Below are 14001 nucleotides of genomic sequence, written 5' to 3' on the forward strand. Positions count from 1 at the left end.
GGTTGACAGTTATATTACCGAATTCAATAAAAAAAAAACCTTCTCCTTACATACAAAGCCATTACTAGAACTTCAATAGCATTCATATCTAATTGCATCCCATCAGGACAGTCTTGTAATGTGGTGGGACTGTTCTGCTAGGGAATCCTATCCTTATATGTCCCTCCTATTATCCCTTAGATTGTACGCTTGCGAGCAGGGCCCTGCTACCTCTATATCGGTTTGTTTCTACCCAGTTTGTTTTATCACTGTTTAAAATTGTTTAAAAAGTGCAACGGAATATACTACGCTATATAAGAAACTGTAAATAAATAAATTATTACATAGAGGTTTCAATGAAAAAAAAAAGGTTTATTTAAATTGGCTGGGGAAGCACAGTAGATTTATTTCTTTATTTACAGTTTCTTATATAGTGCAGCATATTCCGTTGCGCTTTACAATTGGAAACAGTGATTAAACAAACTGGGTGGAAACAGACTGACACAGAGGTAGGAGGGCATAGTAGAGGGGAGATCATATGTAAAGATATATTCAGGGTCAATGCAAAATTGCATCCAGAAACCTTACAAAGGGCAGTTATGAATAAAAGGAGATTTCACCTTAAGGAATACTTTACCTTAAGGGTGGCTAAGCAAAGAAAGAAGGCGATGGTAAATTCCCTCATCAATAAAAATGCATTGCGTAGAGTAGTAAGTATTCAGATTACATGAGGTCAGACTTTGTAAGTACGTACTAGTAGAGAATTGCACAGTCCCTTGTTTACACATTTTGCTGGTTAGGCAAAAACAAACTTTTAGACCCAAACACAATAGGTGATATCATTCATTATATCACCCAGTGTGCATGCTCTGCTTGATGGCCGATGAGTGCTCCTGCAGGTCGTTAATAAGGGCCAAGCAGCAGAATGCAGCACGGCACAATTAATATTGGGCATGTTGTAAAATGTGGTAGGTATGTAACAAATATTGCCTGTGTGCAGGAATCCTCCTGATTATTAACAGGCTCAAGGAACACTACAAGTGATTCAGTTCAACATGTCCACCCATAATCTTGCTCAGTCCTATTACCCAGCATTAAACCCCTCTTTTCAAGATCTAATTAACCCCCATATAGAGAAACCATTTCTGTTGATTATAGTAAAATTCACATCTAAAATGGATCCAAAGAACTATGTTTCTGAACATAGTGTATTACAGATTTCTTTAGTTGGTATTGATATATAATATATAGAATCCCATTTTATACCAGGTTTTCATTGCTGCCCCGGGAAAATCAAGGGTTTTTGCTGTGTCGCAGATCATCTCCGCTCACCAGACCCCGTTCACACCGGTTCCTGGGTCTGCCCTGCCCACAAGTGTGAGGAATCTAAAGAGCACCTTTGATTGGCTGGCCAAGATGATGTAGTTTAAAGGGGACATTTTTATCCAGCACAAAGAGGTGGGCGGTGATTGCACAGTGCACTGCTTTAATCATGACTATTTACTGCTGAGTAATCTGGAGTTCCTGGTTTATTGCACTATTTTGTGGTTTCATACAGCAAATAAGAGCTTGATGCAGCAGCTAACATTGCACATCCTTTGCAGTGCCAGTCACTTTCTTGTTGATTTCCTCCTTCCCTCACAGCCAGCAGCTCCAGCACCTTCTCATCCCTCCAGTGCGCCATGTCTCCTCTCCTCTCTGCAGCATTATTGGACGTTACATCACCTGATATAATTCCTCATCTCTTTTTTTCAAGTCCTGTTTGAAAAAGCCAGGTCACACCTGTTCACACTGGTGGATACCTTTGCAAAACACGGGAATGACCCTGCAAAAGTCCTGAGTGCAATTCCAGAGACAACAGCTCTGGGAATACCATTTACCTCTGGGGTATTAGTAAATTTCCAGATATTTATACAAAGCCATGTTCAGGAGTACACATGCAGGGTGTTATCACATAGATACCAGTTTTTATGCAACTGCAGTTTATGGACTGTACAGAATGCCAGCATTCTACATTTCTATTGTTATATGTATATTTTCACTTGCTGCAATTGCTGATGGTAGCCTGCATCAGTTAACACATATAAATCAAAGGCTAAAAAGATTTACTAGACAATTGTATCTATGCTACCATCTAGTGGAGACTTTGTATACCATTTCCACATTTTTGAAATTCTCTTATCAGCTTTTCATTGAATATACACTGCATTGTACATCTATCATCATGACCACTGGTGATAGCACACAGTAAGCACAACCTTCTGTATGCTAAAATAACACCTGCACCAAAAAACTATCCTGTTCACAAACTAATCAATTGCAACTGTAGTGGATTTTGAATGTAGCAACAAGTATTACCGGACAATTCTAAAAAAGCCTCCAATAGATATATATATATATATAGACCAGAAACTAAACTTTATGAATTAATATATACAGAATAATTTCCAAAAATGAAATCTGCATAATATTTTTATTGTTTATATTAAAAAGTACAAGCACCTACAACATCAGGCAATTTGGTACTTGTGTAGTTTCACGGCAGCAGATTATGCTACATTTGAAGCTACATTGTTAGCGTAGCCCAATGGCTGCCTTACTTGTGTAGTTTCATGGCTGCAGCCTAAGCTACATTATCAGCGTAGCCCAACGGCTGCCTAGCGTAGTGACTCCACGGCAACCCTGCGTAGTCAGGGGATCATGTGGGAGGCGCTCCATCTGTCTGAGACGCAGAAGCATCTGAGACGCAGAAGCGTCTGATACGCTTATACGTCTGAGTAACTATTGCGGCAGGGTACAGCGTCTCCTGCACAAAGAGGGGGTGCGGACGCAAGTGCGTCTCATGCACAATAAAGGAGGCATTTGCCAGTGCTCCATGTTACATACTGGCAAGTGCCTCCATTTGAAACCCACACTATCCACACCAGCCCGAAGTATGGCGAGCGGATGCGTTATTCGTCCTCCCGACCTTTGTATATCCCCACTATCCATGTTGGCGTGAAATTGATTTTATAAAGTGTGGAGAGCGCAGCAAACCCCGCGAGGGGACACGGAATACATGTAAAGTAATCCGTGTCCGCTCACCACACTTTATAAAATCAACTCCACGCCGACGTGGATAGTGGGGGTATTAAAAGGTCGGGAGGACGTGTAACGTGTCCCCTCGTTTCAGGCTGGCGTGGATAGTGGGGGTGTTTCAGGAACTCCTACACACCTGCCATAAGCGGCCGTGGGAACACTAAACTACGCTGATTCTGACAGGGACACTCGCGGAAACACTACGCTACTTTTAACTACGCTGGCCGCAGGAACACTACGCTCATTCTGACAGGGACGCTACGCTGACTACGTAACTGCTGCCGTGAAACCAGCAATTTTTACTGGTTGCCTTTGGTACCTCATTTTCCAATCTGAATGAAATCAATTCTCTGTATCTCCTCAGCCCACGTTCCATCTAACTAGCTCCCAGGAACTCCAATAACCTATCACCCTGAATATCTTTGCTCAACATGCCCTATTTAAATCCAACACTGCAACAGCATATTTTCAGTACAAAATCTCTCAGAGGGAGTGCCAAGACTTGCTTCGGGTGTGGGTTGTTAGGTCTACACCAACGTCGACAAGCATTGGGTCAACACCACTAGGTCGACATGGTGTTTTTCACTGTTTTTTACCCGAATGTCAACACAGTCGACATGTACACAGTTTGAAGTGCGCCGCATCGCTCGCTATGCTATTTTATTCTCCCACCACGCACTAGTGGATGGTATTGCATGAAATACCGCCTGTCGGCACATGTCGGCTCAAACAACAGCGAAAAACCCCATGTAGACCTTTTGACTGTCGACCTAATGACCTGTCGACCTAGACCCATGTCGACCTAGTTGGTCGAGACATAATGACCGTATCCCCTCAGATCTTGCACCAGTATTTGCTTCTCAGTGTGTCACAGCACAAGTTTTCATAACTGTATTATAATCTAAAAGATGTATCTGTCCAATCTGTCTGGTGGGAACAAAATTCTGGTAATGTATAGGAGCAAATGACAAACAACCACTCGCTTCCAAATGCTGCAAAATGGACAAAAACAATTATTTTGATCAAATCAAATGTATATAACCAAATTTGTCTGAGTGCTAATGGTCTGTTTCCCATTGTTTGGGAGGAAATGGTCGATCATTTACAGTACATTGCCAAATCTTTGTTCCCACCAGACAGATCTTTAGGTGTATACCCATCTTGAGTGTGCTTCAGCAATCATCCTGAGTGCACTTCAGCAAACCTGCTCCAGTATTCTTAGCATTTCTCTCCAGTACAATCCTATACACCTACACCGGTATTTCCTCACAGCAAATATCACTTCAGCCTGCTTCAGTTGCGCTCCCGGCACCCAGTACTAGTATATTGCATTCAGCACCAAGATATTCTACATTTGGTTACAGCAAAGGGATATCCTGCTAGCCTGATGCTTTTCTCATTAGTAACTTTCAACATTTTTGCAGAATCATGCGGAATACAATCGTAAAGCAATCCAGCTTCATTCCCACTCCAGCATATACAACTAGCAAAGGATCCTGACCTGAATAAACAATCCAAGTGCTGTGCAAAAAATGGAAGTTGTGCTGTAGCCTTTAACAAGACCCTGTTCAGATATAAATGCTCAACCTGGGATATTGCTGGGGCTTGTGGCTTCACCTTTGTCTTGGCTATGTCCGAACAGACCGACCTGGGTCAAATATCTGTGACCCTGCTCCGGTTCCAGGATTATTCTTTGGACTTACCCAGGTTGCCAGTGGTCTGAAAAGGATGCCTATACAGAGTGCATTGGCAGGCTCAGTAGTGCTTTGTGGTGACATCTCCAACCATCTACTGTGAGATGGATAACCTGGCTCTTCCGGTATGAATGGCAATTACCCAGGTATATATGAAAGGGGGTAAGTATTAATACTCCAGCTTTAGTAGATTATCCCGCACATGAAACTGTAATGAGATAAGTCTAATAAACTATCAATCCTATTATATACCTCATGTGGGTATCCATTAAAATACACTGACTGTATGAACTTTTTTGATTACTTGATTATTCAATTTCTAGGCTCAATTGCAAGGTGCATTTTAGTAAATATTTTTGCTATATAGCACAATTATGGACAAGTTTTTGAAAATCATTAAATTAAATAAATCAATCAATCCAACGATCAAATATTTAGGAGTATTCAATGATTTTTTTCTCCATGTGCAGCGAATCCTGTTTAGGATTCGCTGCACATTCACAGGGTTTCAGAGGGCTGCAGCATTCGCTGCCAGCCCTCCCTGTCACCCTATTCAATGCAGCAGGGGCTTGCTGCCCCTGCTAGCGAATTTTAGCCCCTGCTGCGAATGCCGCAGGGAGCCGGGGGACGGAGGAAGGCAAGCCTGCCTGCCTGCCCCTGAATTTCTGTTGGGGAGAAGGAGGGCTTAAAGGGACACAGGCAGCAGAAGGAGAAGTCTCTCCGTCACTCACCATGCGCCGCTCCGTCCTGCAGCAGCAGCTCAGAGTCGCTGATGTCGGAGAAGCCGTCACCCTCATTCTCATTCACCTGAGGTGCTGGTCGCTTATCCAGCCCAGCGGCAGGGGCGCCATCATCCCCGTCTGCCTGCGCTGCTGCTAGCTCTATGTTCTTATCGTTACTATCGGTGTAACTGTATCTATCCACCATCACCACTAGTGACTTGCAGGGTGCTGCTGGGGTCGGAGCCGCTGCACTCACTGGTCCTGATCGTGCCTATGTAATGATCGGGACCAGTGTGCAGTGAATATATGAATATTAATGAGCGGCTCCTTCTCCCGGCCCCCTGCTGGCGAATGTGTAAAAAAAATAATAATAATATTGTTTAAAAAAAAAAAAAAAAATATTAAAAATATATTCATGTGCTGCAAGTATATGAATAAAAATAGCATGCCCTTTCATAGAAAAAAAATTCTGATTTTTTAACACCCAAAAAAAAATTAAGAACGCTTTAATTTAAAAGATCACATTACAGTTCACCTAAAAAAGATGACGAATGCCAAACGGAGAATAATGGCGAAAATCAATGGAGAAAGCAGTTCTCCATTTGAGCATTGAATACACTGTCGGCGAATTCCACTAAAAACCCCATTGAAAATCACAGGCGAATTGTGGAGAATCATTTACGGCAAATCGGCAGACATTCGCTGTTCATTTGTGGCGAATTGCCTCCATTGAATATGGCGAATTGTTTTTTCTAACAGAAAATTTGCCGTTAACCCAGCGAATTGCCAGATTCACTGAAAAAAAAAACGGCGAATCTGAGGCATTGAATACTGGTCATTGAGTCATGGTGTTCATTAAATATAGCATCAAAAAAACATAAACCATGAAGTGCTCCTCAGCATTTGGAGCATGTCCTCAATAGGACTGACTATATGGGCATAACGCTCTTTTCACGTATATCCAAAACTCATACAGCATCACAGATTGTCAAGACTGTGCAATATAATTAGTATTGTATTGGTCTCAAATCAGGTAAACTTCATAATATCACTCAGTCTCATTCAATTTTCACTGCCGCCCTTCCCAATGTCAACCTACTGCTTGTGTAAATATCAAATACTGGTAAGAACAGAACAAAAATAATATCTCATTCTACTGACAAGTATTTACCTTGCACAGAAAAAAAAAATACTAATTATTCGCTCACCTTACATTGCAACATGGTTTGTTCCACTCAAAATACACTTTTTTTTTTGCTTTACTTACAAACACGAATCAGGCTCTGTATCAGAAACATGACAAACGCACACATTTATTTACTAGCAAATTGTAAGTGTGTAATCAGCCAGAAATTTGGTTGCACCACCTGGTTTACACCAAAAAAAAAAAAAAGAGCTAACTGTTGAAGTTTGTGTGCATGTAGCAATGTTATTATCATGGTCCAACTCAGATTGCAAAGCATATTCACTATGTACAATAATAGTAATTACTTACCACTATTTCCAGGTGGCTGTAACGAATCTCCAGTTATACTGCACCACTCAACAGGAAAGATGTCACGAGAGTCATGTTTGCACCAATAGTCAAATGCTCCTCTCCATCCATCAAATGTGATGAATATTTCTTCTCCTTTCACATCGCCAACTGTAGCTGGGCAAATTAAAAAAGGATTCTTCTTGTCCACAGCTTCCAGCTTCATTCCAGTTTTAAATAAATTCTGAGATGTCTTTTGAGGTTCCTGGTTGATGATAATGATGATTTATTAATAAATTACGCTATTACATTCACTATTTCTTTCACGTACAGAACCTCCATTCGGGTCAGTGGTATCCGCATATCTATAGCAGTGGTAGCTGCCGCTTCAAGGAATCCAAAAGGAACCTTCTAAAGCAGTGGTTCTCAAACTGAGGGTCCTGACCCCAAAGTGGGTCACGACTGATAACTTCTCTAATCTCTCAGTCAGTGATCCAAGAAGTTTGAAAAATCAGTAAAATTGTCTGTTACTTCAGACTCCTCGCATAATTGTGTGCCTCCATAAAACTGCCATGCATGTGCAATCTGCTGACCACACAGGTGTGTGACCATTCTGTGGTAACTTGCTGGGGTCCTGTAATAATTTTTATTGTTTGACGGGGTCCCAGAGCAAAATAGTTTAAGGGCTGCTGTTTTAAAGGTTATTATTTGCTCAAAACTTTAATTTCTACCTTTACTTCAGTGGAAATTATTTGTGACAGGACTCTAATACGCCATAAACACTTGGCAATTGTAGCCCTATTTTTAACGGGATGTGATTAGATTGCTTCGAAATGAAGCACGGATCACTCCCTGTGTAGGCACCCTAGCGATGGCGATGTGCTGTCACCAGAGAACACTGTCCATAACCAGATCGCTCATCACACATCACTGGTGCATTACTGCTCAGCACAGAGGCTCCCTCTCCTCATGTGTATGGTGCAACAGACATTAGCTATTACCACATAGCTTCACAATTGGTTTTACAGGCAATCTAAATTGCCCTGAATGTCAAGCTGTCAGCAAATCTGTTCTCCTATTTGTGGACATACTACATAAGAGGTGTTATTGTGAGTAGATTTGTCACCTCGCCATGATTTTTCGCTCCCCTGCAATTCGCCGCCAGCCCTGACTATTCAATGCGTCAGGGGCTCGCTGCCCCTGACGGCGAAAAATGTCCCCCTGCTCAGATGCTCCATGCCTGTCTGGAGTCTGCAGGGGGATGGGAGGGACTGGTGTCCCGGCGGGGGAGCGCGCTGATGCAGGCGGGAGCCTCCGCACAGCCTGGGGACAGGTCCAGCAGCAGCAGACCTCCGGCTCCAGCAGTCCCAGCGCTGACATCACCGTGCTGTGGCTGCCGGAGCCAGAGGTCTGCTACTGCTGGAGCCGTCCCTGTCAGCTAATGTCCCCCGCATATCTCTCCTCCCCCCCCCCCATCCCCTCACCTCCCCCCCAGCAAAGCAGCATACGTGTCCCACCTGTGGGGTGTCCGGACACTAGTGGGGGTGAAGAAGGGCTTGCAGGGTGCTGCTGGGGTCAGAGCCGCTGCACTCACTGGTCCCGATCGTGCCTATGTAATGATCGGGACCAGTGTGCAGTGAATATATGAATATTAATGAGCGGCTCCGGCTCCCGGCCCCCTGCTGGCGAATGTGTAAAAAAAATATATATATATATTGTTTAAAAAAATATATATATATATTAAAAATATATTCATGTGCTGCAAGTATATGAATAAAAAAAGCATGCCCTTCCATAGAAAAAATATTCTGATTTTTTAACACCAAAAAATTTTTTTTTAAAACGCTTTAATTTAAAAGATCACATTACAGTTCACCTAAAAAAGATGACGAATGCTAAATGGAGAATCATGGCGAAAATCAATGGAGAAAGCAGTTCTCCATTTGAGCATTGAATACACTGGCCAGTATTCAATGCCTCAGATTCGCCGTTTTTTTCAGTGAATCTGGCAATTCGCTGGGTTAACGGTGAATTTTCTGTTAGAAAAAACAATTCGCCATATTCAATGGAGTCAATTCGCCACAAATGAACAGCGAATGTCTGCCGATTCGCCGTAAATGATTCTCCACAATTCGCCTGTGATTTTCAATGGGGTTTTTAGTGGAATTCGCCGACAGTGTATTCAATGCTCAAATGGAGAACTGCTTTCTCCATTGATTTTCGCCATGATTCTCCGTTTAGCATTCGTCATCTTTTTTAGGTGAACTGTAATGTGATCTTTTAAATTAAAGCGTTTTTAATTTTTTTTTTGGTGTTAAAAAATCAGAATTTTTTTTCTATGAAAGGGCATGCTATTTTTATTCATATACTTGCAGCACATAAATATATTTTTAATATATATATATATTTTTTTTTTAAACAATATATATATTTTTTTTTACACATTCGCCAGCAGGGGGCCGGGAGCCAGAGCCGCTCATTAATATTCATATATTCACTGCACACTGGTCCCGATCATTACATAGGCATGATCGGGACCAGTGAGTGCAGCGGCTCCGACCCCAGCAGCACCCTGCAAGCCCTTCTTCACCCCCACTCCATTGAATATGGCGAATTGTTTTTTCTAACAGAAAATTCGCCGTTAACCCAGCGAATTGCCAGATTCACTGAAAAAAACGGCGAATCTGAGGCATTGAATACTGGCCTTAGTATACTCTTCACTAACACTTAGGACTTGATTGTGTGAAAGCAAAGATTTGCGACCAGAATAGGGGGCTGCTGTATACTCACCTGAACAACCTCCATAATGGTAGGTCTGTATTGCACACTGGTTTCCAGAATACTCCCTGCATATTGTTTATGATACATGACAATCTTTTTCCTGTGGTACATACAACGCCTACCTTTCTAAAGCACGATGCTGGTGCCATTTCGGCTCCATTTAGTGTTCTTAAGAGAAACATTGGCCATGAAGAGGCATTCATCCGGAAACCTGAGGAAGTAAAAAAATAAAAAATCATATGTATAATCATGTAAACCACATAGGGGAGTATTCAAAATGTGCCGGTATTTCTGACCATTCAAAATATCAGCACACACCTACATAGTCTCTGACATTTGTAAGTCTTTCCTCCACACAGATTCAACTTTTTTTTATAAAACAAAACTAACCTGCATTGTCGAAAACAGCCCTTAGATTGTCGAACCTGCATTCCTTTTCAACAAAATACACATGGATCGAGGAGTTTTTTGCCGATACACCTGTTTCCGACTGTCAGAAGGTTGCGGCAATTGGAGATATAATACCGATTGTCGAATTGGCCGACTGAACACAACACCTACATGTAAAGTTCTCTCAGTGGAGTAATTATACAATGGGTGCCCCCCCACCAGAAAATTTAGGGGCGGCGCCCCCCAAAGAAAGTTAAGACCCCCCAACCCTGCTTCACCCGTCCGCTTGCCGCTGGGTCTGTGCTCACCCCTCGACATGCAGGGTCTGCTGCCGGAACCTGCGGATCTACCTGTCTGCAGTCCCGGTACTCTTCCTGCCTCCTCTTGTATCTTCAAAAACTGTGTGCTGTATGGGGGCTGCCATTTTGGGAGAGCCATTTGTCATTAGCAGGAGCAGCACCAAGACTGCAGACAAGTAGATCTGCAAGTCCGGTCAGCAATAGCCCCCGCAGACTGCCGGCGCCCACACTTACTTTGCGTCTCCCTGCCAACACGGGGTCTGCTGGGCTGCTGGTTTTTGGAGCAGAGGATTGTCTTAAGGTGCCCATACACGTTACAATTATTGTATACAATATTGTATACAATATCGAATCTCATCCGATCTCGGTTTTGCGATGAGATCAGATGAGATGAGATCTAGTACAAAAAGTATGTGCTGCACATACTTTTTGTACTAGATCTCATCTCATCTGATTTCATCGCAAAACCGAGATCGGATGAGATTCGATATTGTATACAATATTGTATACAATAATTGTAACGTGTATGGGCACCTTTAGTGACATTAAGGGGATATTCAATCTATTTCCGGGGGGGGGGGGGGGGGGGGGGGGGACAGCGGCGAGTGCCTATTCAATGTGGTCTTTACAGACAGAATTGAACAGGTTCATTTTGCAGAGAACGGGTGTGGATTGTCGAGCTCACGGATATTTCTCACTTGGCAGGCGGGACATTGAATTCAGTCTGCCGAGATGTAGTCGAGCGGGCTGAGAACGGGTCCAGCCGGCCCGACAGTCGTGACCCCGGATTGAATACTGCCCATAGTCCTAGATATAGCTGCTGTCATGTGTGAATTCACATAGTTCACACTTACAACAAGAAAAAAATAATTGTGTTGGAATGATTTGGATTATCATATAACGGTTGTGTGACAATAGAATATTTGCAACTTAGTCAAAATATGTGGATATGTAGAATGTCTACATTTTATGACTAAGTAGATAATACTTTAGATTACATAAAAACGTAAAGTTTCTACTACTATTATAGTAACCCTGTATTCTAGCAGTAATCCCGTATCCAGCAGGCAGAGTGAGCAGAATATTCTTCTCTTGGGAATGTGACATATGCAAGCATCACTCTCACGTAATACTAACATGAAGCAGAAGCCTGCATCTATAAACTGCTGGCTGCTTCCCCTTCATGCCAGTAGCCAGCACTCCATACAGTTATCACTCATTTAGCATATTAGTGCACACCAATGGCTCCCGAGCGGCCCCGAACTTCCGGAGTGGGGCGACGGCGCCTGTCGTCACTGGGGGGCAGCTGTGGGGGAAGGTATGCGACGGGGGGTTCGAGTGACAAAAGGGATGTGAGTGCACCAGTGTTGGACAGCTGGAGGCACCACTGGTGCACACCGCCCAATCAGTGGCTTGCCCGGAAATTTCTCAGGAGAGCCAGACATACCACCGAAGAGGTTAATGGTAGTGCCAACCCTTCCTGCAGAGTAAAAACTACCATTCTAATGATGGACCACATACTTGTTTTACTTCTCAGCATATAGTTTAACGCACATATACTTATATATGCAGCTTATAGTTTATATGCATAATTATTATTAGTGGTATAGTACACAATATATTGTAGAAATTAAGTAATTTAATATCCAGAACCTTTATCCAAGTTCTTACCCAATGGTGGTTGCAGCATATCTCCCTTTTTTTCACATGTGCCAATGGGTTGGATGTCAGATGAGTCCACCAACCGCCAAAAGTCATTTTTATCATCACTACCATCCAGTCTTAAGCGTAAACGTACTCCAGAGGTTCCGATCACAGTGGCTATACAAACAGATGTAACATTTCGAGGGTCATGAGCTTCCAGTTTCATCCCAATCTTAAAATCGTTGCTTGATGGAGTTCTAGACTACAAAAAAAGAAAAAAATAATAATCACAATATAAGAATAAATACAGGTTCAAACTGTAACACAATGCAACAAGTAGTTATGAGATAGCATTGTTTAACTTTAAAAACATTCCAGGGGGGCACGGCTTGGCATTTATGGAGAGCAGCCACGTTTGTCCCTTGCTCCTGGCCTTATTCTAGGATGCCCTGCAGGCTTCTCTCGTGCCACTATACCCCTCCACATCCTCCCTGGAGTGGGGTGTGGGTTTTTAGGTCTACACCAACTAGGTCGGCAAGCATTGGGTCAACACCATTAGGTTGACAGGCAGCAAGGTCGACTTAAGCATTAGGTCGACGTGGACACAAGCATTAGGTCGACATGTGCAAGGTCAACGGTCAAAAGGTCTACATGGGGTTTTTCACTGATTTTTTTACCCGTATGTCGACACAGTTGACATGGACAGTTTGAAGTGCACCGCATCGCCACGCTACACTTGGCACACTATTTTATTCTCCCACCATGCCCTAGTGGATGGTAGGGCATGAAATACCACCTGTCGGTACATGTCAGCTCAAAAAGCAGTGGAAAACCCCATGTCAACCTTTTGACTGTCGACCTAGCCCATGTCGACCTAATGCTTGTGTCGACCTAATGACCTAGGCCCATGTCGACCTAGTGGTGTCGACCCAATGCTTGTCGACCTAGTTGGTGTAGACCTAAATGACTGTATCCCCTGGAGTGCTGGGTACGAGCTGTGGAGTCGGGCAACCTATTTATAGGGTCCCGGGGATTGCGGCCTACCAGCCACCTCCAGTCCGGGAACGAGAGTTCCTCTTGTACTGGCGGCCAGGGGCCTTCTCTGCTTCTGCCCATCTGACTGGCCCACTCTGCATTTTTACAGACCTCCCCGATGAGCTGGCTTTATCTGCCTAACCACCCACTGCACTACTCGTCAGAGGCTACAACTTCAATAGTGCCCCTTGACTGAAGCCTAGCTGCAGGGCAAGCTAGCTCGTGTTGCTGCCCCTATTTATTGACATCACTCAGGTTTCCCCTTGCCTAGCATGGTCACCCCACACTTTTATTTGTAGTCCCCTGTGCCAAACACTCCAAGAGCACTGTTGGGTACCTGTATTGGCTGCTACTCTTTAAGTACCTCTCTTCCCATTGTATGGGTAAAAGGAACGTATGATTGACACTTCCAACTCCAAAGGTAAATTTATTGGCAAAGCATCAGACTTCGTAGTGTTTGACCTATAATAGGAAAATTAACTCAACATAGGGCCTTATTCTGGTTCACTCTCAGCACTTTCAATTCTCAGAAATTCAGAATGGACATGTGAAGGGGTGAGGGTACCCACTAGTGGTGAGCTTCTGTAACACTTTACATTGTGGCTTGGTTTACAATTTAGAGCAAATACAAGAAAAAGGTATTAAAATGTGCTTTGGGCAAACCAATGTGATTCAAATATAATTATAGTTGGATTGTAAAGACAATACCGGAGGCTTTTGCATATGCCACACAAATACCTGGCAGCTTCTAGTTTATACTGTAATCCCCTATAGATTGTAAGCTTTTGAACAGAGCCCTCCCACCTTTTTAATGGTCTATAACTACCCAACTTCTAACTCTTAATCTGTATGCATATTAAATTCTAGCTGAATTTACATTGAACTCTAAAACATAAGCTAGAACA

General features: G+C 43.1%; 1 protein-coding gene across 3 annotated transcripts in view; it reads right to left on the reverse strand.

Annotated features, from left to right (window-relative positions):
- The window catches only part of SCML2 (Scm polycomb group protein like 2), a 90599-nt gene that overhangs the window by 41907 nt on the left and 34691 nt on the right, over positions 1-14001 (reverse strand). For all 3 annotated transcript variants that reach the window (XM_083173970.1, XM_083173968.1, XM_083173969.1), the window contains exons 4-6: positions 12089-12323; positions 9851-9939; positions 6969-7212 (exon numbers count right to left, since the gene is read on the reverse strand). In XM_083173970.1, the coding sequence (XP_083030096.1) occupies positions 6969-7212; positions 9851-9939; positions 12089-12323 (568 nt within the window). The remainder of the gene's footprint in view (positions 1-6968; positions 7213-9850; positions 9940-12088; positions 12324-14001) is intronic.

This window comes from Crinia signifera, chromosome 2 (genome assembly GCF_055691185.1).
Source record: "Crinia signifera chromosome 2, ASM5569118v1, whole genome shotgun sequence".
Lineage (NCBI taxonomy): Eukaryota > Metazoa > Chordata > Amphibia > Anura > Myobatrachidae > Crinia > Crinia signifera.